General features: G+C 45.8%; 1 protein-coding gene across 12 annotated transcripts in view; it reads left to right on the top strand.

The window, feature by feature from the left end:
• The first annotated feature begins 14,682 nt into the window (after positions 1–14,682).
• LOC122379649 (alpha-2-macroglobulin-like) overlaps positions 14,683–27,129 on the top strand; it is a 114,932-nt gene continuing 102,485 nt past the window's right edge. For 4 of the 12 annotated variants that reach the window (XM_043362019.1, XM_043362021.1, XM_043362015.1 and 1 more), the window contains exons 1-4: positions 15,262–15,392; positions 15,774–15,934; positions 19,108–19,240; positions 25,705–25,831. In XM_043362019.1, the coding sequence (XP_043217954.1) occupies positions 15,325–15,392; positions 15,774–15,934; positions 19,108–19,240; positions 25,705–25,831 (489 nt within the window). In that variant the 5' untranslated portion in view covers positions 15,262–15,324. Of the gene's footprint in view, positions 15,393–15,773; positions 15,935–19,107; positions 19,241–25,704; positions 25,832–27,129 lie in introns of all 12 variants that reach the window. The other 8 variants (XM_043362016.1, XM_043362010.1, XM_043362012.1 and 5 more) reach the window with 7 other exon arrangements.

Here is a 27,129-nt window from a genome sequence, read left to right as displayed (position 1 = left end):
TTTGTCACCTCAGCGCCACAATGACACGCACAGGTTGAAAAGTGCTAATTTACTGCTATGATTTATATTTTAGAAGATTGGTTGCATCAAATGAAAATAAATCGTAAATCTTTACACGAATGCAGTTAGGCGCATTTGTGAAGCGGTCAAATCATTGAAATATCAATATTACTATTTGTTATAAAAAGAAGAAACCTCTAAAGAGGCACGCCGTGCCCGTCCCGGTGCCCTCCCCGTTCCGCTGCCTAGTGCCTATGTCTAAAGCAAAAAACGAGCGTGTTGCCCGTCACGAGAGGAAGCCCGATGATACCCAATGCTAAGGTCGTAGGTCATCGGTTGACCTTCCAGGCCAGTTCAATGACCCAAAAATCGGGAAAATTGGGACCTGTTAGAAAGTCGTAAAGTGTGGCTGCAATGGGGTTTTCGGGGTGCTGATCACGAATATCGTGTTAGTTTTGATCACAGATGATGTCTTTAACCCGCGCCGGGCCGGTGCTCTGAGATTACGCGCCGGGCCGGGGGGTGTCTGAACACCCCCCCCCCCCCCGTCTAACTCGGCTCCTGGGCCACGTAGCGACACGCGGTAAGCGGCAATCGAAAGAACGTCCAAAATAAGGAAGAAAACACTTCGGTCATTTTTTGGGTCAGGTCAAAGGTCAGGTCACTAGAGGCATGGGCGGCGCCACCGTGGGGTACGTGGGGTACTAGTCTAGTACCCCACAGTCATTTGACTGTGGGGTACTGCATATACCCAGTAGGCCAAGGGGCAATGCTGGGCATCGCCGGACCGCAGGTTGTTTGAAGAAAAAAAAAACGCATAAACGCATCAGGGGCCGTTGGAAGCAGGAACTGAGCTGTTTACGACACTCTACGTGGGGTGAATGAAAAGTTTTGAGCCTAACACAGTTACAGGTGACGCAGGTTAACAGGGCCTCGGCTAACATGTTAACTGGTGGGCCAAATGGCCCACCAGTGACCCGAAATGGCCCACCAGCCTCAAAGATTTGGCCCACCAGTAATTTTCCGAAAAATCTAAGTTTTCACATTTCAAATTGAACTAGCAGATCTTATCGTACATTTTCAGGCTGTAAAGTACCCATCAGTGAAACATATTCTTGTGAAAAAACTTCAACCTATTGTTTGCAATATCCTCTTGGGTAAAAAGTGGAAGAACAGACCAGTTCAGACAGTCGGGGATAAGCCTGCGAGCGATCTCAGACGGCTGGCCGATAGACACGATATAAGCCAGAGTCAAACTAGAGGTAGTGTCGGCGACTTCCAGCCGATTGAAGTCTGCAAGCGATATTAATACTGCAGAATTTTGGCCACGACCCTGTCGCCGAATCACGTCGTGTAGGAAATCGGCGAACAGTTTACCGACAGAGGCGAACAGTTCGCCGACAGAGCCCGATTTGCAGAAAACGGGTGGGGCCCCCCTAATCGTGCGCGGGTCGAAGCTGATCCATGTTTCGGCGAACATCGCGAATGAATGGCGAATCTGTTGCAAATAGTCGGCGATGCCTTGGCAACAAGTCGACGCACGCAGCGACATGTCGGCGGCGACTCGGCGACTGTTTGGCGATCATGTTCGTTTATTATAAATTCGGCTAACGGCCACGAAATTTTCATTTTTCATGAAATATTCGTGGCGGTCGTGACGAACCGTAAAAGTCACGCGGTGGACACCGACTGGTCTGCGAAATGCCAAGACCGTGGAAGAAAGATCCCGAATCGGTCCGCGACATAGGATGACTTTCATATTCGTGCACATTCGTGTACCAAAATTCGGCTTTATGCGTCTTCACGACCGGTATGATGCTTGCAGTCACACATCTGACCAGTCGGACGAATTTCGAACCGTTCACAGTCACCGTTCCAAAAATTTCTCATTTGGGCTGAAGATGACACTCAAGAATAAGAAAGGATAATTTTCCACTCTCACATTTTGGGTGGCTAGAATTTTCCACTCAGACACCCAAGACAAATCGGAAGTTTGGCACACTGTTCACCAGAAGTGTACATAACTTTTTTTAAAGAAAATATTAGGGTTGCGCACTCACGCGCAGTGCGCTTGGGCTGTTGAGTCAATTCTTTTCCATGCGACACCAATAGGCTTAACCCTCGCCGGCACAGGGGGGGGGGGGTTGATGCAACCCCCCCCCTAAGGTTTTTCGCGAATAACTCGCGTAAAAAGCGGCCGATCGCGACGAAACTTTCAGTACCCTCGCATTGATCAATTTTACACCTATCCTGAAAATTTCATGACCCTGACCCAATTGACCTTTGACCTGTGACCTCTTTTCTGAGACCATGTTTGGCCGGAATCGCGATTCGGCGTATGTCGGCTCGCATTAGCCGCGCGTTTGCAAGCTTTTCGTGGTTTCAAACGTTCAAACATGTGATTTGATGTTGCTCCCATGCATTAGGGTGGGTGTCAAGGTCACCTGAAGGTCAGGTCAGGACATTGACCTTTGGTGACCTCGGGTGACCTCGGTTCACTTTTTCGAGTTTTACATGTTTCTAGGCTAGTTTTTGGAGCTGAATTCGAATTTAGCATCCATTTGAACATTTACGAAGTAGTTTCGGTGCCTTCGTAACATGTTACGAAGCTGTCAGAGGCGGTTGACACGTATTACGAATACCCGTCACAACCCCTACTGGTTGACCTGACCTGACCTGACCCGACCTGGTCTAAATGCTTAAAGACATCATCTATGATCAAAACTAACACGATATTCGTGATCAGCACCCCGGAAAACCACATAGCAGCCACGCTTTACGACTTTCTAACAGGTCCCGATTTTCCCGGTTTTCGGGTCATTGACCTGATCTGGAAGGTCACCCGATGACCTAGGACCCTAAAATTGGGTATCATCGGCTTCATCTCGTGACGGGCAACACGCTCGTTTTTTCCGCGAAGCTCTAGCTCGATCAGGGGCCAAACGCGAGGGGGGGTCGTACCCCCTCCCCCTTGTGCCGTCGAAGGACGCAAAATGGCGTGTGCCGGCGAGGGTTAATGATCATTTTCAGAGATGTTGGGGTTGCTGCTACAACCCTCTTTTGGGGTTCCTGCTACAACCCACTTTATATATAAAGTTGCACTCGTGCTGTTCACAATTCCTCCCGATCCACCCGACAACGCCCGATCTCTTCCGACCGCTTCCGAATCTCCGACTAGTCGGCGAGCGATCCACTCAGGGCTCGCTGATTTTTAACATCCGACCGGCCGTAAGTTATCGTCCAAGGTTTTATAGTCTGCGTCAATATTTTGTGCATACTTGTGCGATTTTATGTGCACTGCCGGAGTATCACCGCTGAGAGGGTTGTGGGTCCCTTGTCTCTGCTCTCTCTGAAGAGTCGGGGGGGGGGGGGGATCGAGCCCCGTTTTTTTTTACATTTTTTTAAATGCCATCCTGACGTTTTTTGCAGAATAAAGTGGCCGAAATCTGGGAAGAAATAGAAAATTGGGGGGGGGGGGGGGCTATGGCTACGAAGGTCAGTCCATGTCGCTGCCCAAGTGGCCCACCAGTCAAAATTCCTTAGCCGAGGCCCTGCAGGTTAATGAAAATTTGGTAACACATTTTGCCACTATTCTTAGGTGTGTACACCAAGTTTTGAAGTCCTAGTCCTTTTCGTTTCGTTTTTAGAGCCCGTTAAAGTGAAGAAGATTCCGCGTTCGGTGAAAAGGGAGAAAATCGAGAACCGAGCTTTTATAAAGTATTGCGATTTCAAAGCCATGCCCTCATCTGAAATTAAAAAGGACCTGAAATTAAACTTATTGGTTGTGGTCCATCATATGGCACTGTTTAGGTTTGAGCTGCTAATTTCAAGCAGGGCAGGAATAGCGTCCAAAATGAACAAATATCAAAAACGCCGTAGAATGCGACAAAATCGGAAAACATTGACCCTGCTCTAGGGGTGTGGATGCTGGATCAAAGACTGTGACCTCATCAGATAGCGGTAAGAATGGACATCTCCCAGGAGCAGGCTGGCGACATTCTTACTAATGGGTATGGCATGAGAAAGGTCTCTGCGTCAGGGGCGCGGGAACTACTTTCCGACTGGGGGGGGGGGGGGGGCACACCATAATAGAGATCAACCTAGGGTACCCTCAAATCTAGTTTTCTCACCGGTTTTAGGCCACTTGTTTTCAGTGGCGGATCCAGGATTTTCACTGGGGAGGGGCTGCAGGTCATAATTGGGCGCCACGCCCCGGATGGGCGTACTGAAACGACGTTATTCGACTGATTTTTGCATCCTAGTCCTAGTATGCGGCACTCCGATGAGTTGCGAATTGAAAATTGGCGCCACTGCGCCTTCGGCGCAGTGGCGCCAGTTTTCCTTGGGTGGGGGCTGCCAGCCCCCGCAGCCCCCCCCCTGGATCCGCCACTGCTTGTTTTTCATCCCTCGGCTTTTTCAACAAAAAAGAAAACATTTGCAAAAAAGTGTGGTATTCCGTCTCAAAGCTGTGGGGGCACCGCCCCCACGGCTCCAGAGTTGGGGGGGGGGGGGGCAAGCTGCCCCCACTGCCCCCCCGGCTCCCGCGCCTATGCTCTGCGTATTGGGCCTCTTGGCTTTCTGCTGCAGAGCACGACGAGAGATGTGTAATGACATTTGGCGCTAGTTGAAGCAGATTCTGAGAATTTAAAGTCACTTTTCGCCACCGCTGATAAACTGCGGGTGTTTCACTTCAATCTAGCGTTGGAAGAACAGTGGAGTCAGTAAAAGAACGTCTCTACTCTCATCTGAAAAATTAAATGTCACAGTCACAACAAGGAGGAAAGTGTTCCGTAATTGGGAAAATAAATGACATGTCTTGCAAGTGCACTCCTTTTCAAAGGGTCTTACTGTAATGGGGCATTACTAGGATGACCCACCGATAGGTACACCTTTGTTAGAAAATCAGGAAGATCAGAAGGGCAATGCTGACAAAATTGGTCGTGTTTCACCAGGACAATAAATCGGGGTATTTTTCACTGGTTGCAATGTAAACAATCAATTACTGTGCCTTCCAATGTAGGTATCTCAAATTGAATCTTTTAACCAGCATTGACATCCTTAGGGTGTCTATTTCTTTCTAAACCTAAAGAAAAAACTGACTGGATGACGCTTCACAAAAAATAATGACGTCATTGACACCGCGAGCACTTATCCCAAAATAGCATGATTCAAGGCGCTTGAAAAGTGAAGAAAAAAGTGCTAGGACTTCACAATTTGGTGTCCATCCATATCAATAGTGGCAAAACACATGACCAAAGTTTCATTTATCTGCGTCACCTGTAACTATGTTAGGCTCAAAACTTTTCATTCACCCTACGTTATAACCGTTCTCTAGCGGTGTGCTAAGTTTGAGTGAGATCGGTCCAGCAGTTCCCGAGTAAAAATCGTCCATGACGTACATACTATTGAGCGCAGAATCCGCGCTCATACCGGGACCGAAGCGGGACAGGTCTGGTGTATCAGAGAGTGTACCGTTAGTGTGCTGCGGAACAGTATCCCATCCAGGCGGCTGCTGTCTGGTGAACTTGAGCCAGCCGCCGTACGGAAGGTATAACCAGCCCGAAAATTGCTCAAAGCCCGCGGACGCACACAGGGAGTTTTCAGGGCCACTGGATGACGTGACCCGTGCCGCTGTTTCCGTACCGAGTGGGGGAGGGAGGCCGGGGAAGGGGAGCGATTCATGCAGTCGCAGCCCGCGCGGAGTTAGTGCGGCAGTGTGTACTGTGTATATTGGGATTATTTCTCCAGCAAAGTTTTGGGTTTGCTTGAAGTCCACTGATCATGGTGGCTGTTTGCGGGGAGCGGGCCCGGGCGGTGTCAGCAGATAGCTGTTCCCCTACACAGGCAGGCCACAGACATGGTGAAACGGTGTATTACAGTAATATGGCCGACCAGCCGGGGAAAGACTCCTTTCTGTAGGAATGCGATTAAAGAGGCTTCTGTGTTTTAACCCGCGCCCTGGTGGGGGGGCTATTTTTTGCCCCCCCTCCAGACTTTTCGATATATCTCCAGAACCGCTGCGCCGATCGTCACCAAACTTTCAGTACCCTCCCGGACATCAATTTTACACATTGTGACCAAACATTTTTCCAAAGGCTATGATAGGTTGGCCGGAAATGACGTCAGAGTGACGTCATGTTCTGCCGTTTTCGACCCAAAAAAGGGTTTCGCGGGAAGAGCTGTCAGGCCTATAGCTTTGCAAATACAGAAAAATGATAAAGACATAAAAGCTGTAGAATTAACAGGGCTACAAAACTGCGATCTCGGATTTTTGAAATTGTTGGATTTTGACCCCCAAAAATCAAAAAATAGATTTTTTGAATATATTAGCCGACAAATCCAAAAAGTTTTTTGAATTTCGCAAAAACCGGAATATATGTGATAGTTCTTACCGAGTTCTATCCACATGCCAAATTTGAGATTGATACCTCTTTTTTTGGCGATGTTATAGCGAAAAAAACGGTTCAAAATTGATGACGTCAGATTTTCAAACTCAATTTTTAGCAATTCTAGACCCCGTAGCGCAAAACAAAGACCACCATTAGACTCCCCGTGACGAGCTGCATCGAATCAATACCCATTTTATGCAAAACTATCAACTTTAAAATTTGACCTTTTTTACCTGACCTTGACCTGACCTTCACCAGAAAGTGACCTAAGCCGTACCTGATAGTCTTATAACCAACACCATTGAGTTGGAAATGAAAAATTGGCCATAAAACATGCATCGCACAACCTTAGTACCTAAAGTTAGGTTCATGTGACCTGACCTGTGACCCTTGGTGACCTGACCTGTGACCTGACCTGGTAATGTCAGTGACCTCTTATAGCAACATATGTACTAGGCAACTGACGCCCTATCGCTGATTCTCGACAAAATGCGTTTTCTTCGGTGTTATAGCGCATTCCCTAGATGACCCGTGAACGGTGAAACATTTCATCTTTGACCTGACCTGTGACGTCATCGGTGACCCTGAGGTCAATGAAATTTGGTTTTCATCGATAAATTTGACAGGCCTTTCAAACGCCGTTTGAATTTCGCGGATCCGTCCAGTAGTTTCGGAGATACGAGGGGGGGCAAAAAATAGCCCCCCCCCCACCAGGTCGCGTTATAAACGGACCCCACCAGGGCGCGGGTTAAGGTGTGCCGTTACGTAGTTTCGGATCGTCCTTAAATTCCTAATCCTCGCCCTCTTTGCTCTCACCGCAACGTTTTATAGAAAAACTCCTGATGTTTTTGGCCTTGCTCCTTGCTCTTAACCTTGCTCTTCCAGACCATGAGCACACTTTTTATTTACTGTAAATGGAAGTTTGCCATGTTTCTAAAAAATGCTCATCTCACCTTAATAAAAAAAATCGTTCCTATCAAATAAGTACCGGAAGCACAAATCTCACCGGAAGTCTGAGCCGAACTATAAGCGAAAATGCCACAACTTCCCTATGGCCACCGCCATTCTGTCTGAACTAGACTTTTTGTTTCTCCAAACTATATGGTAACATAACGTCAATGTGACATAACAATTCACATTTATTGGACATGCGTCACGAATGCGTGCCTCTCGGTATTACCGTTATGAAAGTTGCCCGAATCGGCGCTTAAGAACTTTGCAATTTAGAAATTTAACCCTCGCCCGTGGACGGCATTTCGCCATCATTTCCAGTGGAGGGGGGGGGGGGGGGGTACGACCCCTTTCTGCCGTTTCGATACGCGTCGTCGTAGAGCTTAGCGGAAAAACAGCGTATTGCTCTCGACGAGAGCTCGCGATTGCGCATATTACTTTTGACCATAGGTCAATATTTGACCTAGGTTTGGCAGGTTAACCCGCGCCCCACTGGGGTCTGCGTATAACACGCCCTACTGGGGGGGGGGGGGGGCTCTTCATAGCCCCCCTCCTAACTCCGAAACTACTGGGCCAATTGTCAAAATTCAAACGGCATCTGATAGCCCCGGAAAAACTGTCGAACGAAACCTAATTTCATTGACCTCAAGGTCACCGATGACGTCACAGGTCAGGTCAAAGTAAAAATTATTAGCATTTTGGTTTGTTCACCTTTTGGGCTCTGGCCGCCGTCTTACCAGTCAGATCAAGCTCATTTATGGTATAGGTACACACTCGTGAACAGATGCTCTAGATACCCTGAGGGTACTAAACTTGTACTTTGATTTTCAGATCAGGGTCAGGTCATCACAGGTCACGGAAATACATATTATATCATGCGTCGGTCACGTGACACATGTTTTATGGTCCATTTAGGCCATATATTTCGAATTTGATGTCGTCTATGTCATTCGAGGTCATTTTGAGTCGAATTTTGCTTAGGTCAGTCACTTTCAGGTCACTTTCAGGTCAAAAGGTCAAATTTTAAAGTTAAAAATTTTCAACAAAAAAGGTGTCTATTGAATGCAGTTTGAGCTCAGGAACACGATGGTGCTATTCATATTGGTGTGCGATGTCAAATACGTACTGAAAAATTGATTTGAAAAATTAATAATTGTGAATTTTTTGCAATAATGCGTATAACTTGGCTATTTTTGAAGATATTTAGCTAAAACTTGCTAGAGTTAGTCATAAGAATGCGTTCTATCACATATATTCCGTTTTTTTCGAAAAGTCCAAAACTTTTTGAAAAAACATAAAAATATAAATTTTGAGTTTTATTATATAAAATTTTCGAAATTTTCAAAATTTTGAAATTCCGAGACGGCAGTTTGATAGCGCGATCTATTTTGAGTCTTCTCATGCAAAGAAATTGGATCTAGCTTTAAAACTGACCTCTTGGGAGCGATTGCCGTCGTTCAATGTTTTGCGTCGAAATCGGCCGAACATATCATATATTTTGACACAAGGTGTCAAATTGATGTAGCCGAAGGTACTGAAAGTTTGGCGTCGATAGGTCAAGCGGTTTGGAAGTTATTGCAGAAAAACGGGAGGGAGGGCTATGAATAGCCCCCCTCCTAACTCCGAAACTACTGGGCCGATCGTCAAAATTCAAACGGTGTCTGATAGCCTTGGAAAAACTGTCGAGCGAAACCTAATTTCATTGACCTCGATGTCACCGATGACGTCACAGGTCAGGTCAAAGTAAAAATTATTAGCATTTTGGCTTGTTCACGTTTTGGGCTCTGGCCGCCGTCTTACAAGTCAGATCAGGCTCATTTTTGGTTCACACACTCGTGAACAGATGCTCTAGATACCCTGAGGGTACCAAACTTGTACTTTGATTTTCAGGTCAAGGTCAGGTCATCTCAGGTCACGAAAATATTATATCATGCGTCGGTCACGTGACACATGTTTTATGGTCCATTTAGGCCAAAGATTTCGAATTTGATGTCGTCTGTGTCATTCGAGGTCATTTTGAGTCGAATTTAGCTTAGGTCAGGTCACTTTCAGGTCAAAAAAGGTCAAATTTTGAAGTAAGAATTTTTCAACAAAAAAGGTGTCTATTGAATGCAGTTTGAGCTCAGGAACACAATGGTGCTATTTATATTGGCGTACAATGTCAAATACGTGCTGAAAATTGATTTGAAAAATTAATAATTGTGAATTTTTTGCAATAATGCGTATAACTTGGCCATTTTGAAAGATATTTAGCTAAAACTTGCTAGAGTTAGTCATAATAATGTGTTCTATCACATTTATTCCGATTTGTTTGAAAAGTCAAAAACTTTTTGAAAAAAATGTAAAAATATAAATTTTGAATTTTATTATATCAAATTTTCGAAATTTTCAAAATTTCGAAAATCCGAGATAGCAGTTTGATAGCGCAGTCTATTCTGAGTCCTCTAATGCAAAGAAATTGGATCTAGCTTAAGAACTGAGCTCTTGGGAGCGATTGCCGTGGTTCAATGTTTTGCGTCGAAATCGGCCGAACATGACGTCACTCTGACGTCATTTCCGGCCAACCTATGGTAGCTACGAAGTTCAAATTTTGACACAAGGTGTCAAATTGATGCAGCCGAAGGTACTGAAAGTTTGGCGTCGATACCTTAAGCGGTTTGGAAGTTATTGCAGAAAAACGGGAGGGGGGCTATAAATAGCCCCCCCCCCAGTGGGGCGCGGGTTAAAGATCGAAGTTAGGGAAAATCGGCATTTCTTAACTTTGCGCGCCTGTAGCGTCGCCGCTATGGCAGATATCGTCATGGAATTTTCACCATCGTATTTCTGGATGAATTTGGTGCATTTTGGTGTGTAGTTTGTCACATTTTACGCGATAACTTCCGGGACAGAGCGCCCGGAAGCCGGCGGGGTCGCGTTCGCGCCCCGGGTGATCGAAAATGCCGTCTGACAGGGTCGGAAATGTGATCTAACCTGTCGGCGACTTCTCCTTGACCCTGAGACGCTCAATAAACCAAGTGCCCAAGCTTTATTTGGCCGTCAGATTCGAATTCAGTACATACCTCCTGCTGCACGCTACCACCGCAAGGTCACCAACTCAGGTAGGCAACCCGCACAGCATCGGCATCCGCGGGCAGTCAGCTGACTGACCGGCCGGCAGCCGGTGAGGTGGGGCCGCGGACGGCTGACCCGCCGGGCGGCGAGGGAGGGGAGGGGTGGGCGAAGCTCGAACACCCGGCTGCACCCGACGAACCAATCTGAGAAATCACCGACCGGTCCGAAGTCACCGCCCAATGAAACATTCCAAGCAAACCACATCAGCCAGGTCATCAGAAATTACATTACATCACATCGCGTCTACCCAGTGCACGTGAATGCCGTCTTAAACGCGGCGGCATATAAGAAGGCAGCGCAGTCTCATTTTCAAAACATCCTCCGGACTGGGTTTGAACCAGCGACCCACGATTGTCGGACTGCAGTCCACCGCTGACCGCTCTACCAACTGAGCTTCCAGAGGGACACGGACAGGCGGCTTGAGTTACTCTTGCCACTGTCACTTAGTCGTACGTATATCAATCGTGACTGGGTCCAAATCCCGGTCGAGACCTCCCTTCTGACTACTTTTCTCAAAAATGGTGCAATGTGCGGTAACGGTCTATACGTCATTAGAAGGAGCATCACAAGTTGCACAATTTATGAATTTTTCACTCTAGTATACTTGAAATGTAAAGAGTTATAAAACAGCAAAGATACTCTCATTGACTTTCCATGTTAAAAATTGTCAATTTCAGACGAACTTTATCAGAAAACAAGAATTTGCTTAGCTTAAAGAAGCATACTGGCATGTACTATGGTCTCCTCCCAATAACCTGTGAAGGGGTGAATCCATTCCCTCTGATCACATTTTTACAACAAGCGAATGAATATGACCCTGCAAAACTGCCCATTCGTTTAACCCGCGCCCCGTAGGGCTACCGGCGGACCCTACCACCCGTAGGGGGGGGGGGGGGGGCGTTTCGGCCCCCCTAAGATCTCGGAAATTTAACGGCCGATTTTCAAAATTCAAACGGTGTTCGATAGCCCCACCCAGGAACTACCTTTTGACTAAATTTCATTGACCTAGGTCAAACCGATGACGTCACAGGTCAGGTCAAAGGTCAGATTTTCACCGTTCACAGGCATTTCAAGAAATGTGTTGTGAAATCGAGTAAATTGGTAAGTTATTGAAAACCATCGATGGTATATTGCTCGTCAAACACATACTTTGCTATCTGAGGTCACTGACACCAGGTCAGGTCACAGAGGTCAGGTCACTGGGGGTCACAATATGAAAGTGTCATATGATATATGTTGTATGGTCCATTTTACATGACAAATGCGATTATATGGGTCAGGCAGCCTTTGGGGTCAGCTTAGGTCACGTTTTGGTGAAGGTCAGGTCAAGGTCAGGTCAAATTAGGTCAAATTTCAAAATTGATATTTTTGCATAACATGGGTATCCATTCGATGCAGTTCGTCACGGGGAGTCCAATGGTGGTCTTTGTTTTGCCCTACGTGGTCTAGAATTGCCAAAAATTGAGTTTGAAAATTTGACCTCATCATTTTTGAACAGTTTTTTCGCTATAACTTGGCCAAAAAACGAGATATTGATCTGAAATTTGGTATGTAGATAGAAGACGGTAGGTACTATCACATATATTCCGTTTTTTTTTCGAAACTCAAAAAAACGTTTTGGATTTTTTGGCTAATATATCCAAAAAATCCCATTTTTTATTTTTGGGAGTCAAAACTCAAAAATTTCAAAAATCCGAGATATCAGTTTTGTAGCCCTGTCCATTTTACACCTTTTATGTCCCGATCATTTTTCTGTATCTTCAAAGCTGTAGGCCTGATAGCTCTTCTCGCGAAGGTCTTTTTTTGGTCGAAAATGGCAGAACATGACGTCATTCTGACGTCATTTGTGGCCAACCTATCATAGCCTCTGGAAAAATTTTTGGTCACAAGGTGCAAAATTGATGCCCGGAGGGGTCCTGAAAGTTTGGTGGCGATATCTCCAGCCGTTTAGGAGATATTGACGGAAAAGGACAGAGGGGGCCGTTTCGCCCCCCTCACATTGCCCCAAAAGACGGTAAATAACTTTTGAAAGTACCTATCTCCAATTTTAGTGTTTTCTGGACCAAAATTTTGCAAGGAATCCGATGGTGTGGTCCCCGAGATCCGAAAAAATTTCCATTTGGAGATAGCACCTATTTTTTGAAAAATAAATATTCGTCAGGCATAATAGTCAAATAAATTGAAAATATATTGAGTTAATTTTTGTAACAACACTAGAATGTGTCGAACAGGAATTAGAGATATATTTTAGCTGAGATGATACTATATCTGCGCATACATGTACATGAACTAGTACATTAACCCTCGTCGGCCGAGAAGGGGTGGGGCGGGTGCCGCCTCATAGGGCTTTTCGCGATAGCTTAAAACTCGCTTAGGGTAGACAGCTGAAACTTGGTATACCTAATCTTTTATTCAAACTGGATCTTTTGACCTCAACTGCGTTTTCAGGTAAGGTCAGGTCACTGACCTATGACGTCATAAATAAACCTCTGCGAAGTCCTCAGATGTTGCAACTTTGCAACGCCCTCAGTGCCAGAGGAACTTTCACAGGAAGATGAAAGTTACAGGACGTAGTATCCTTTTGAGGTCTCACAACTTGTTTATCTCGGATTTAACCTAAATGTCACATGAGGTCAGGTCGGTCACGTGACCTCACCATTGTAAGTCAATGGGGGAAATATTGAAACTGTTATTTTGGCGCCGGAAATGATCTAAAACTATCCCAAGCACATGAAATCGTGGTTTCATGATCGGACCTTACAAAGAGTGCATGAAACCACGATTTCATGTGCTTGGGACAGTTTTTAGACAATTTCCGGCGTCAAAATAACAGTTTTCATATTTCCCTCCATTGACTTATTATGGTGAGGTCACGTGACCGAACTGACCTCATGTGACATTTGGGAAAAATCTGAGATATACAATTTGTGAGACCTCTAAAGGATACTACGTCCTGTAAGTTTCATCTTCCTGTGAAAGTTCCTCTGGCACTGAGGGCGTTGCAAAGTTGCAACTTCTGAGGACCGTGCAGAGGTTCATTTATGACGTCATAGGTCAGTGACCTGACCTGACCTGAAAACGCAGTTGGTGTCAAAAGATCCAGCTTGAATAAAATATTAGGTATGCCAAGTTTCAGCTGTTTTCCCTCAGCGTGTTTTGAGCTATCGCGAAAAACCCCTATGAGGCGGCATCCGCCCCACCCCTTCTCGGCCGACGAGGGTTAATGTACTAATTCATGTACATGTATGAGCAGATATAGTATCATCTCAGCTAAAATATATCACTAATTCATGTTCGATACATTCTAGAGTTAGTATAAATATTCACTCATTATATTTTCAATTTATTTGACTTTTGTGCATGACGAATATTTACTTTTCAAAAAATAGGTGCTATCTCCAAAATGGAAATTTTTCAGATTTCAGGGACCACACCATCGGATTCCTCGCAAAATTTTGGTTCAGAAAACACTAAAATTGGAGATAGGTATTTTCAAAAGTTATTTACCGTCTGTTGGAGCAATGTGCCCTACGGGGCGCGGGTTAATTAACATGGGAGAAGGCATAATTCCAACTTTGACATCGTGCAAAGAAACGTTCCGAGGTTTTGCCCATTTTATGCAAAAATATCAACTTTGAAATTTGACTTAATTTGACCTGACCTTGACCTGACCTTCGCCAGAACAAAATCTAAACTGACCCCAAAGGCTACCTGACCCACATAATCGCATTTGACATATAAAATGGACCATAAAACATGTATCACATGATATTTTTATATTGTGACCCTCAGTGACCTGACCTCTGTGAGCTGACCTGGTATCAGTGACCTCAAATAGCAAAATATGTGTTTTACGAACAATACCCCATCGATAATTTTCAATGAAATGCATTTAACTCGATTTTACAACGCATTTCTTGAAATGCCTGTAAACGGTGAAAATTCGACATTTAACCTGACCTGTGACGTCATCGGTTTGACCTAGGTCAATGAAATTGGGTCACAAGGTAGTTCGCTGTTGGGGCTATCCAACGCCGTTTGCCGCTTGTCGCTATATTGCGTGGTTCTCGAGATCATAGGGGGCCAAAATGCCCCCCCCCCCCCCCAGCAGGGCGCGTTGCTCGGCAGACCCCAACGGGGCTCGGGTTAATGTCACAATCGCGAGTATTTGACATTTGACGAGCTATGTTGTCTGGTGTGCTGGCCTTTAACTTTATTTTATTATAAACAGCACAGACATGTTGCAAGCGTTAAAATATTTAGATGAATACCTACCAGAAAGTGCAAAATATCAAACATGCAGTCAGAAAACGCGAGACTGGTGGCCGTCTCAGTGCGATTGCCTTCACTCCAACCAATGATGACGTCAATCGCCATAACTCGTGTCAATGATTGAAAGGTTATGACTGTTCAGCAGTGAGTTTACGTCGAGACTTGACGTGCGGCAGCAGACGGCGGAGCCATCGGCGCCGGGCGGATGTTATTGGCCTTCTGTTTATCTGACGTCCCTGGTGCCCTGGTCGGCACGCGGCCCCGCTCCAGTCCGTACCGGCTGGCGCGAACTGACCCAACACCGGTATCCGGGCGTGTGGCCGCCCAACCACGCAGAACTATTCTGCGTCGCACCGTGGGGCTTTCCAGGGACGGTAGCCGGTAGCGGCGCTGTCGTCACCGTCCGGCATGCCGCGGGAGGCCGGCGGCGCTGATCCTACGGAGAAGTGACGTGTTCGGTGCATTGGGGTGAAGTCCCCGCCGGAGCGGCGGTCTGCGGGGCTGGCCGGCGCCGCGGGTCACGGCGGCCTCTGCTCGCCTATAGAAGCGTCGCGCGCACCGAGCGCCGCCAGTAGCCCCCCGGCTCGGCTGGTGGCTGGAGATGGCGCCCTGTCGACTGAGATGGCTCGTGCTTCTGCCGCTGGTGGTCGGAGCAGCCGTTGCTGAAAGGTGGGTTCCATGCTCGAAACGTCTGTCCGTGACTCGTCAGAACGACCAGCCGGGGACGCACAGTGACCTACGGTGCTGTCGTGGACTCGGAAAAGTGTTAGATGTTAAAATTGAGGGCTATTTGGCCATTAGTCAGCCTGGCCTAAGAGGACGGAGCCAGACTTGGGATATGCTGTGTATCAGGATGATATTTAGCACAAAATTTTTAATTCATTGTAAATTGTAGAGCAGCACACCAACTTATCATTCATTAACAATTCATAAGCTTTTTGTTTACATGAATTGGGATTGGCCATTTGGAGATCTTAGGATGCAGAAATAGCATCATTGCATCATTGGTGACCCACAACGTTTGTGTACATTCACGGTTGTCTTTTGCAGACATTATCTGTTCACGGCACCTAAGGTGTCCTATGCCGGCGAGTCGGAGACGATGTGTCTGACGCTGTTCGACGTTCCCGAGACGGGAGACCTAACCCTCGACTTCTCCGGCTCCGGGGACCGGCGCACCCTACACACTCAGTCCGTCGCCGGCGTGTCAGGTAGGCCATATGCCGACAGGTTGGACGGGTGGGTCGGCTGACTGACTAGATTGGTGGGTCGGCTGACTGACTAGATTGGTGGGTCGGCTGACGACTAGATTGGTGGGTCGGCTGACTGACTAGATTGGTGGGTCGGCTGACTGACTAGACTGGTCGGTCGGCTGACTGACTAGATTGGTGGGTCGGCTGACTGACGAGATTGGTGGGTCGGCTGACTGACGAGATTGGTGGGTCGGCTGACTGACTAGATTGGTGGGTCGGCTGACTGACGAGATTGGTGGGTCGGCTGACTGACTAGATTGGTGGGTCGGCTGACTGACTAGATTGGTGGGTCGGCTGACTGACTAGATTGGTGGGTCGGCTGACTGACTACATTGGTGGGTCGGCTGACTGACTAGATTGGTGGGTCTGCATCAAAATCGGCCGACATGAAGTCACTCTGACGTCATTTTCGGCCAAACTGTGGTAGCTAGAAAGTTGAAACCTTAGCACAAGGTGTCAAATTGATGCCGCTGAAGGTACCGTAAGTTTCGTGCTGATCCGTCAAATGATTTAGAAGATATTGCCGAAAAACGGGGGGAGGGGGCTCTGTAGCCCCCCCCCCCAGTCATGCTCGGGCTAAAGCGATTTATCACGCGATAAAAGTAGCACTGAAGCTTGATCAGAACTAGGTCACAACGTAAACTGGCTTTTTGCAAAGTCCTAAAACGTTACTTGGAGACCTAATCTTTAAAGACCTCGGTCTTGAATTTTTACGCGTGCCAAAAAAAATGCCTAAGGGGTTATGTCGAAACAGTCTGCGCTCAGTGACACTTTTTAAGATGTTCGCAAACACGTAATTTATCTTTTTTTAAATCAACAAAATTCACAAAAGTTTCACGGAGCATGCCAAATTACCCATGCCTGAGCATTGCTATCTCAAACGGCTCACAAGCTGTTCAAAGAAGACAACGATCGGAACAAGCCTCTCACAGACGGTCCTGATTTTAGAGTCGGGACAAGTCATTGTGAACTGCCTTCGACTGATCAACGAGCAGCCGAGTGTGTAAAAGGCCCCACTCACGTACCACGTGTCAGAAAGAATGTGCGCGCGTCGGTGTCATCAGTCACAGCTCGAGGCGCCATGTCTGCCGTCCATCTATCTCTGCAGCCACTCTGCTAGCCTTGGTCGCTCCACTGGCGACTCATTGGCCCAGCGCAGCGCCCGGACTATCCTTGACGATTGAGACCGCGCAGTGATGCCGGCATCCGGTACCGACGACTAAGGCCGCCCAGACAGCTGAGGGCCGTTTCCGTGACTAGCGCCTCGTCTTACGGGTGATTCGCCGCAGCACCTAACTACTACAGTAGGTGTTGCTGAGCGTTTAGAAAGGCCTTTAAATAAAGTGTTCAATGGTTTTTAACTAAAGCTGAAGCTAATTTTTTAAGAATTAGGCTTTGCCCGACGTTTCGCATTCATTGTTTATTGATAATTCAAATTAGGTGTCCCCTGACGTTTCGCATTCATTGCTTATTCATGGTCATATTTTTACTGCAGGAGGGTTTTGGACTGAAATGGATTATCATGTACCGTCAAGCTTGCCACTATTATACATCGTTAGGAGGAACAGCATGGCTCACTTAAGCCTCGCCGGACCTATTGGTTTTCTACATACGCGCCGGCCGAGGGGGGGGGGGGCGGAACGACCCCATCCCCTCGCCGTTTCGCCCCGTTTTTTTCGCGTCGCAGAAAAAAAAACGAGCGTGTGCGCCGTTACGAGAAGCAGAGACTGATACCCAATTTTAAGATCCTAGTTCAACCGGTGATCTCTGAGGTCAGGTCAAGCGCCCCAAGGTACGGTTCCGTTTTTGGTGAATAACTTCCCAAAAAACGGCCGCAGAGCCGCGATTTTGGCAGCATCATGTTCGCCTTGCTCAGGCGCTTCGAACGATATACTTTTGGTTGGATAAGGTCACCTTAGGTAGGGTGTTGACCTCAGGTCACGGTCAGGTCAGCGCCCCCAGGTCACAAAGTTGGTCGAAGGAGGTCATATCGCATATCACTCGATTTGGCAGGTCTTCCTGAGTCCATTGGTGGCTTTCCCGACTCGCTAGCTCATTTTGATCGGGAGTTATTGACGAAAACTAATATGACCTTGATGACGTCATAAATGACGTCACGCAAGGTCAGTATTGCAAAAGTGACGTATCTAGACTTGCAAGGAGGGCATGAAATCACGATTCTGATAGTTGGAGATCGTTCCCGGCGACAGAATAGCAGTTTTCATTTTTCCCCATTGACTTATAATGGTGAGGTCATGAAAATGACTGATCTCATATGGCCTTTAGTAAAAATCTGAGGTATACAAGTTGTGAGACTTGTAATGGATACGAGATCCTGCAAGTTTCATTTTCCTGTGAAAGCTCCTCTGGCAGTGAGGGCGTTGCGAAGTTGCGACATCTAAGGACCGTGCAGAGGCTAACTTATGACGTCATATGTCAGTGACCTGACCTGACCCGACAACGCGGTTGATGTCAAAAGATCCGGCTTGAATCAAAGGTCAGGTATGCCAAGTTTCAGCTCTCTGTCACCAGCGTGTCCGGAGCTATCGCGAAAAAAAATCTATGAGGGGGGCGGCACCTCCCCCCCCCTCCTAGGCTGGCGAGGGTTAAAGGGACTATCCCACCTTTAACATGGGGTTTGAGTTGAGATAGCCAAGTTTGCGGCGAGGTTCAGAAACCACTATCTATCTAGGTTGCAACCCCCGCGGCCTCTTGGTGTTGAAGAAATTCGTTCCCTTCATTTGAAAATGGGCCTTGTACAAGGCCCTATCTTCAACATGGAGCGACCGTTAGTGTGACGTCATCTCGTTTAGTCATTCTGATTTAAATGGGTTTGTTCGTTGAAAAATCGCTTAAAACTTGGTCTGAACTTTGTTGTGGTGCCTACAGAGTAAAAAGAATCAGCTTTATGACAGTAATGTGGCCTGAGGAAGGAGGTAATTTTGGGCTGTGACGTCACATATTTGAATGTTTGTGTTTGGAATATGGGAAGCCTAAGATGTTTGATGAAAAATGAATGCCAGAACCGTGTTCCTGGTCATCCAATCTATAAAGTCGGGCACAATTTAGCTGGTTTTAACAACATTTTAGAAGGTGGGATAGTCCCTTTAACACACAATGTTACATTCCAGGCGGTTTCAAGCAAACCTGTTTCGACGTGAAGATGCCAGATACAGCCACTGGGAGAAGCACGCTTCACCTAACGGTGGCATTCCCGACTCAAACCAACTACAGCATACGCGGAGAGAGAGATTTCAGTATCAGGTAAATATATTCTTACTTTATTCTTTTTTTTTATAAATTTAGTCCGAACCTTTTGATGGGAAGGATTCACAAGGACAGAGCCACCGCTAAGCGAAGCTTGTTGCGATGACCCTGCCCTCTGGCCTCTACCCTCCGATCGCGCAATTCCGATTCTATGGCAGAATTTAGAGTCCAAAGTTTAACGTGCGAACAAAGCCGCGCACGGCCGGTCCCCTCGCTGACTTCGCCTGGCTACGGCCTGCCACCAACCGCAACCATACCTGTCAGGAGGCCCATAAATGTCGAGCGCCCGTCGCGCTTCGAACCCGGACTGTCACAACCGGGAACGCGTGCTCTCACCACGCGGAGTCCAACGCTCTAACCAACTGAGCTACGGGACCGGCTTTCTTTGTTCATGTTTACAATTTTGAAAATCCGTTGACGCTATTGTTGTCATACGAGTATATGTCATACCGTCCGTGGTCTTCATTATTGCCTCGATAATCTCATTGTCTGTACAAAAAAAAAATCGCTGTTTCGTTAATGTTTTAAAAGTAGGGGAAGCCGGGGGAAGCCCGGCATAGTAAGCTCTTTTTCATTTTTATTACATACCATACGTGCTGTATAAAATGTTGATATCCTGCTAGCTAGCTAAGTTCATTGGCCGTGTTTTCCCAAAAATTCGGTTTCGTGGAATAAGTATAAGGTTGAGAAAATCGAGTTTTAAAAAAGTGTTGATTTTTCTGGGGTAAGCCCGGCATAGGGGTAACGCCGGCCACCTCCCCAGCGCTTTACAACGAGTTGATGAAACCATTATGTGTTTTTTTTTTTTAAATATTAACGGAAAGTGAAATATTAAGGTACTGATTAGCTCTGGACATCTTAGAGTTTATGTCACTACTGGTAGGTATCTTAGCTAGCGTCTACTACATATGCAGTAGGGGAGAGAATGCATCATATTGCATATCATTCGACTTGGCTGATGAAGAAGAACACAACAACACCATTTTTGAAGCTCTAGCTTCATTGTCTGTCGCGTTATCTGCAAAAACGTAGTTTGACCCTAGTTGACCTTAACCCGCGCCCCGTAGGGGGGGCCGAAACGGCCCCCCCTCTCCTTTTCGGTCGATATCTCCTAAACGGCTGGAGATATCGCCACCAAACTTTCAGGACCCCTCCGGGCATCAATTTTACACATTGTGACCAAAAATTTTTCCAGAGGCTATGATAGGTTGGCCACAAATGACGTCAGAGTGACGTCATGTTCTGTCATTTTCGACCGAAAAAAGACCTTCGCGAGAAGACCTGTCAGGACTACAGCTTTGAAGATACAGAAAAATGATCAAGACATAAAAGGTGTAGAATCGACAGGGCTACAAAACTGCTATCTCGGATTTTTGAAATTTTTGAGTTTTGACCCCCAAAAATCAAAAAAGCATTTTTTTGGATATATTCGCCAAAAAATCCAAAAATTTTTTTGAGTTTCGAAAAAACCGGAATATATGTGATAGTGCCTACCGTCTTCTATCTACATACCAAATTTCAGATCGATACCTCGTTTTTTGGCCAAGTTATAGCGAAAAAAACTGTTCAAAAATGATGACGTCAAATTTTCAAACTCAATTTTTGGCAATTCTAGAACTCGTAGAGCAAAACGAAGACCACCATTAGACTCCCCGTGACGAGCTGCATCGAATCGATACCCATTTTATGCAAAAATATCAACTTTGAAATTTGACCTAATTTGACCTGACCTTGACCTGACCTTCACAAAAACGTGACCTAGGCTGGCCCCAAAGGCTGCCTAACCCACATAATTGCATTTGTCATGTAAAATGGACCATAAAACATGTATCACACGACACATTCATATTGTGACCCCCGGTGACCTGACCTCGCTGTGACCTGACCTGGTATCAGTGACCTCAGATAGCAAAGTATGTGTTTGACGAACAATGTACCATCGATGGTTTTCAATAAATTACCAATTTACTCGCTTTCACAGCACATTTCTTGAATTGCCTGTGAACGGTGAAAATCTGACCTTTGACCTGACCTGTGACGTCATCGGTTTGACCTAGGTCAATGAAATTTGGTCACAAGGTAGTTCCTGGGTGGGGCTATCGAACGCCGTTTGAATTTCGAAAATCGGCCGGTAACTTTCCGAGATCTTAGGGGGGGGCCGATACGGCCCCCCCCCCCTACGGGTGGTAGGGTCCGCCGGTAACCCTACGGGGCGCGGGTTAAGTGACATGACTGGCTTTGTCTATGATAACATGTTTATTTTCGAAATTTATCTTTGATCTAGGTGTAAACCAAACCTGCTCAGTACCTATTATCTCATGGAAAACAGTGGTTTAGTGGCATTGCTCTCGGTTGGGGGTAAGCTTGGCTACTCGCCCGGGGTTACCCCAATGTGCTAATTTTTATTTTAGAACAGCGATATTCGAAAAATGTCAAACTTAAGCCAGCCTGCCTCGTCACCCCTCACTACAAACACTTAAACGGTCCTTACATAACATTCGTATAAATATTAGTACTGTATGGTATAACATTAACAGTGCAAGATATCTCACTTTTTAGCTAAAAACCCTTAAAATATCATTTTTGCGCTATAACTTTAACAATATGCAATTTTTGTCAGCCTTAACTTTTTTGCTGGCTTTACCTTAGCTGCCACGCTCAAAGGACAAACAGTTGAACATTTTATTGTGAATAATTTAGCCGGAAACGGGGTGGCCGGGCTTACCCCGCGCCCGGGCTTCCCCCGGCTTCCCCTATTTGTTTCTTGCAATGCAAATGCTTTCTATCATTTGCGATTGCGGACTATATCATCGTATCATGCTGCCATTGATATCAAAATTATTAGGCAGGGGAGAGTGGGGCTATCTGTTACAGGGGTAAGTTGTTACAAAGGAAATATCTTTAAAAATTCTCTTGATATGGCGCAAATATTTACGCTAGCAGAAAGGTTACGCACATTTTACATGTCACTGCAGGCTCAGACCTGGTGGAACGCCATGTCGCCCTGTAGGCGCACTGGGGTAAGTTGTGACAGCAAAAGTATTTTTTGCTGGCCAACACTTTGGGTCGTTTTTTTGTCAAGGTGATTTTGTAGGAATGTTGAATGTATGTTCACAAAGTTAAGCGATGATTTCTTTTGTAAGGTCACCAAGTAAAACGCACTAGTCTCTTCATGTAAACAAACATTTGAGTTCAGTCTTGTGAAAGTCGGCCGCCGCAGGGCCGGGGCATGTTTAACCCGCGCCCCAGTGGCGGTCTCAGCCAACTTCGCCCTAGTGGGGGGGGGGGGGGTATATGTTACCACCCACCTCTAACTAAAAAACTAAGAGGGATAGAAAGACGCGGTTAAAAGCAGTCGATAGCTCTCAATGTGTACGTTTGAAAGTATTTCAGTCATTTTTCACCTTAGAGCAATATTGGGGTCACCAGAGGTCATCAAAGGTCAAAATTTGCCAATTGTCATGATATTTTTCAGAAAACATGCCGTTATCTCAGGAACTATGGTAGCTAGAAAAACGCATGGCTCTTTTTTTGGAAAGGTCATTATCAATATTGACCTCAGGTCAACGGTTTAGCCTCCAGAGGGCAAAAACTCCAAAAATAGCTGTTTTTACGAAAAGTGTTTTTCGACAATAACTTTTGACTACAAAAAGCCACGGCATTTCTATTGCCAGAATCGTGTTCTCCTCGCCGAGACGCGTCGAATGAACTATAATTTGACCTTGAAAGGTCAACTTGAAAATTTGACCTCAGGTCAAGGTCATGACCTGACCGGAAAAGGTCATGTTGCATATCAGTCGATGCGTCTCAACAAGACAAACACAATGAGACCATCTTTAGCGTTCTATCTCTTTCCAATCGCGAGTTATTGGCAAAAAACTGTTTGTAGCCTCAAGTGACCTCGCATGACCTGTCTAGAGGCCATCAGCAAAAATGACACCTTGGTCATCACGAGTGGACTAAATCATTGTGATTCTGAAATATTTGGACTGTTCCTATGCGTACACACGGATCTAGAGGCATTTTCATTTTTCTCCATTGCCTTATAATGGTAAGGTCACGCCACTGACATGACCTTAGGTCACGGATATAAAAAAAATCCGAGATATACAACTTGTAGGCGCCCATAACATCATGCAATCCACCAAGTTTGAAACCTTTCTGGCAAACACTGCAGGCTGGACATGATTGCAAACTTTTTTAGGCTTGGTCAGTTAACTTGACCTGGTGACCTGACCTGACATGACCTGGGGTCAAAAATTTCACACATTGTCCAAAATTGATGTAAAAAAAGCCACCCCAAGCGGCGCGGCGCTACGCGCCGCGCTTTTTTATTTACACGCGAAAAACGTGACAGGGTGGTAACATATGCCCCCCCCCCCCACTGGGGCGAAGGTTAAAGATGGCTACCCAAGACTGCTTATAGCGTGCTCCATTTCACCTGGGCGTAAATTTCGTGCAGAAAATCAAACTCCGGTCAGTATGACAAGGCATGGTGCCCTTGGCGTCGCAGTAAAGGCAAATCAGAGATTGAGCCATGTTTGATGAGCCTTTTCATGCGTGTGGAGTACAGTAATGGTTTATGCTTTATTGTTCTTGCCTTTCAATGAGAAAGGAAAGCATGTTAAGTATTATCCATTAACCCGCGCGGGGCTGGGGGGGGGGGGGTAAATTTTACCCCCCCCCCCCTCGCGAATTTTTGCAATATCTCAAAAACGCGCCGCCAAACTTTCAGTACCTTTTCTTACATCAATTTGACACGTTCCCTGAAAATTTGAGCGACATCTGTCGGAAATTTTTTGAGAAATTGACGTTTTAGTGACGTCATGTTCGCCATTTTCGCCTCAAAAACGGCAAAAGTTCAAACGCCGCTAACATCTTCATTTTTAAGGGAATCAAGACGTAACAAAAAAGGATATACGTAATTCTACTTTTTCTATCAAATGGCCATCTATGTTTTTTGAAAATTTTGGATTTTGGCCCCAATTTTTTCAAAAAACTGACTTTTTTGGGAAAATAGCAATAAAATCCACAATTTTGAGTGTATCGAAAAAAAAAACGGAATATATGTCAGAGAAGTGGTCTATGAGCACCTACATACCAAGTTTTAGAAGAATCGGTTCAAAAATGTGGGAGTTATTCAAAATTGTATGACGTCACGACACACAAAAATTTTGAAAAATGACTTTTTTTGGAAGTTCTAGACCTCGTACGGAAACAAATATAGCACCATTCGATTCGCCGTGAAAAACTGCATCAGATATACACCTTTTTAGGCTTTAACAACCAACTTCAAAATCTGACCACACTTGACCTGACCTTGACCTGACCTCGACCTGAAATTCATCCAGAGGTGGTCCATATCACTTATTGAGTGTGCCTATTGAATTCTATGAGTAAAATGACCCATAAAACATGTGTCGCACATGCCCTTTTCTATATTTTGTTTTTGGTGACCTGACCTGACCTGACCTGACCTTGACCTTGACCTTGACCTCTGAATGATATTGTATGCAACGAATATTGTCTTGGTAGCCTAAGAACACGTTTTGGGCGATCAGTCTCAGTCCATGACTCCATTCTTCGGCAACTTTGGTGCAAGGCCGATACGGTAGGAACTTGCAATTTGTACCCTTGACCTGACCTTGACCTTGACCTCAAACTTAAAATTAAGTACATGTTTTTAGTTGTTCGTGATGAGATCTTTCGATTGGCGTTTGAATTTTCCAAATCGGACCATTAGTTCGGGAGATAACAGGGGGGGGTAAAATTTACACCCCCCCCCCCAGCCCCGCGCGTTCGGCTGGAGACCCCAGCCCCGCGCGGGTTAAGGAGGCTTACGATCGGTTGCGATAGGACGGCCAATGACAGTTATAATGATGAAGAAACTACGAAAAAAGGAGTGTAACATGTTACTCCATATCGTGTATCAAATTGCCCCACAATTTTTCAACTTACCCCAAAAATCTTGCTTTGGTTTTCTGAATTTCACATAAAAGTGAATAGTCTTAAAGAAGTGAAAGTTTGCATCTGCTTTCCAAATTGATTCAGCTAGCATGTGACTAAATTTGGTGCAATTTCATTGAATAGCTTGGCCACTAAGTGCAGAAGACCAAAAAGTGTAACGCATAGCCCCACTCTCCCCCACATCTTGTGATACGGATATTGTTTTACAATCCGGATACGGACAAATCAGGTATTTTACAATCCTGAATGTGTTGTGCACTTTCCTTTTCTCAAGATATATACGACATGCGTAAGTATCTGCCTACTGCTCCTATATACTTAGGAATATCTGTCTTCATTTTATCGCACTACCATTTGTCTCTTTTCAATCAATAAAAGATCATTAATGGAGTTTATAAAATCTAGGGCACGCTGGTACGGTGTATTTAGTGCTATTTATGTGGCATTTGTCACTCACCTATCTGCTGAGTTTAGCACTCCGCTCTGGATTGCAGGTCGTCTCCTGGGGACCAGCCGGAGCAGTTGTTTGTGCAGACGGACAAGTTTGTGTACAAGCCCGGGCAGCTGGTGCGGTTTCGCGTTTTCTCCGTCGACTCTGAGCTGCGACCGGTAACAAAGCCGGTAAGTCCAATACTAGACGAAGGTGACGCCAAGGGCGGATCTAATAACTAGATCAGAAACTACATAAACGGTACCAGTAGGTGCGTAGATATGGTGTCGAAATAGGGACTCCGTTTCGGCAAAGCTAAAGCATGATTTGTGGTAAAGTGCGCTTCATACTTGATAGTATGCTAAATAACAGGGACGGTATGTGCTTAACCCGCGCACCGACGGGGGTCTGCGCCAACTTAGAACCGACGGGGGGCGGATGACCGCCCCCCTGAGATCTCGAGAACGAAGCAAGATAGCGTCAAGCGGTAAACGGCATAGGATACGCACGGACAAGGTCTACAGTTTTTACAATGATCATTTTCAGGTCAGGTCAAAGACAACGTCACAGGGGTAAAAAAAGTCAAAATGGCTGCGCTAGGTATGGAGAGAGTTTTTCTCGAATAACTTTCGAACTTGTCAAGATAGGAACAAACTAAGGGCGTCATCGTGATCCTCTTAATCCGCATCCAATGATATATATGTTGACCTCGAAAGGTCAAGGTCAAAGGTTGACCTCAGGTCACGTGACCTCGAGGTCATCATGTATATCATTCGATGCGTCTTGACGAGCTGAACACAATGAGACCATCCGCGCGGCTGTATCATGTTCCTGTATGGAGTTATTAGCAAAAAAACCTTTGGTGATCTTTGATGACGTCACATGACCTTACAGCTGCCCAACAGCAAAACAGACCTCAAGGTAGTGAAGTTTGATCGTATATGAAGTCATGCATGGTTTATGGGGCCATTCCGACCCCTTTTAGTGGTAAAACAGAGTGTTGATTTTTTCCCCATTGACTTATAATTGGGAGGTCGAGAAATTGACCTGACCTTAAGTCATCGATATCAAAATTCCGAGATAAACAAATTGTAGCTACTAATGATCTTATAACATCCTGCGACTTTCAAAGGCCTCCGACATCTACTGTAGCGCTGGCACGGTGACAAAGTTGCAAAAAGTGACATGAGGCTGGGTCATTCAAAGTGACCTGGTGACCTGACCTTAAAAGTTAGGAGGTTTAAACTTGCACGCAATGTGTAAAATTGAGGTGAGAATAGTCGTATTAAATTTCGCGGCGCCGGTTTTCCGCTATCTACGAAAAACCTCAGGGGGGGGGGGGCGGATATCCACCTCCCCCCCCCTCTTCGGTGCGCTGGTTAAGAAATGTCTCTCGTGCTCGGTTTTCTTTTTGGGCTTATTTTTGGTAAAGATACGGATAGCATCAATTTTACACAAATAATTGAACCACGAGACTTTTTAAACTAAT

The sequence above is a fragment of the Amphibalanus amphitrite genome, unplaced genomic scaffold, assembly GCF_019059575.1.
Source record: "Amphibalanus amphitrite isolate SeventyFive unplaced genomic scaffold, NRLGWU_Aamphi_draft 000082F_arrow, whole genome shotgun sequence".
In the NCBI taxonomy this organism is placed as follows: Eukaryota; Metazoa; Arthropoda; class Thecostraca; order Balanomorpha; family Balanidae; genus Amphibalanus; species Amphibalanus amphitrite.
This window is presented reverse-complemented; position numbering and strand designations above follow the sequence as displayed.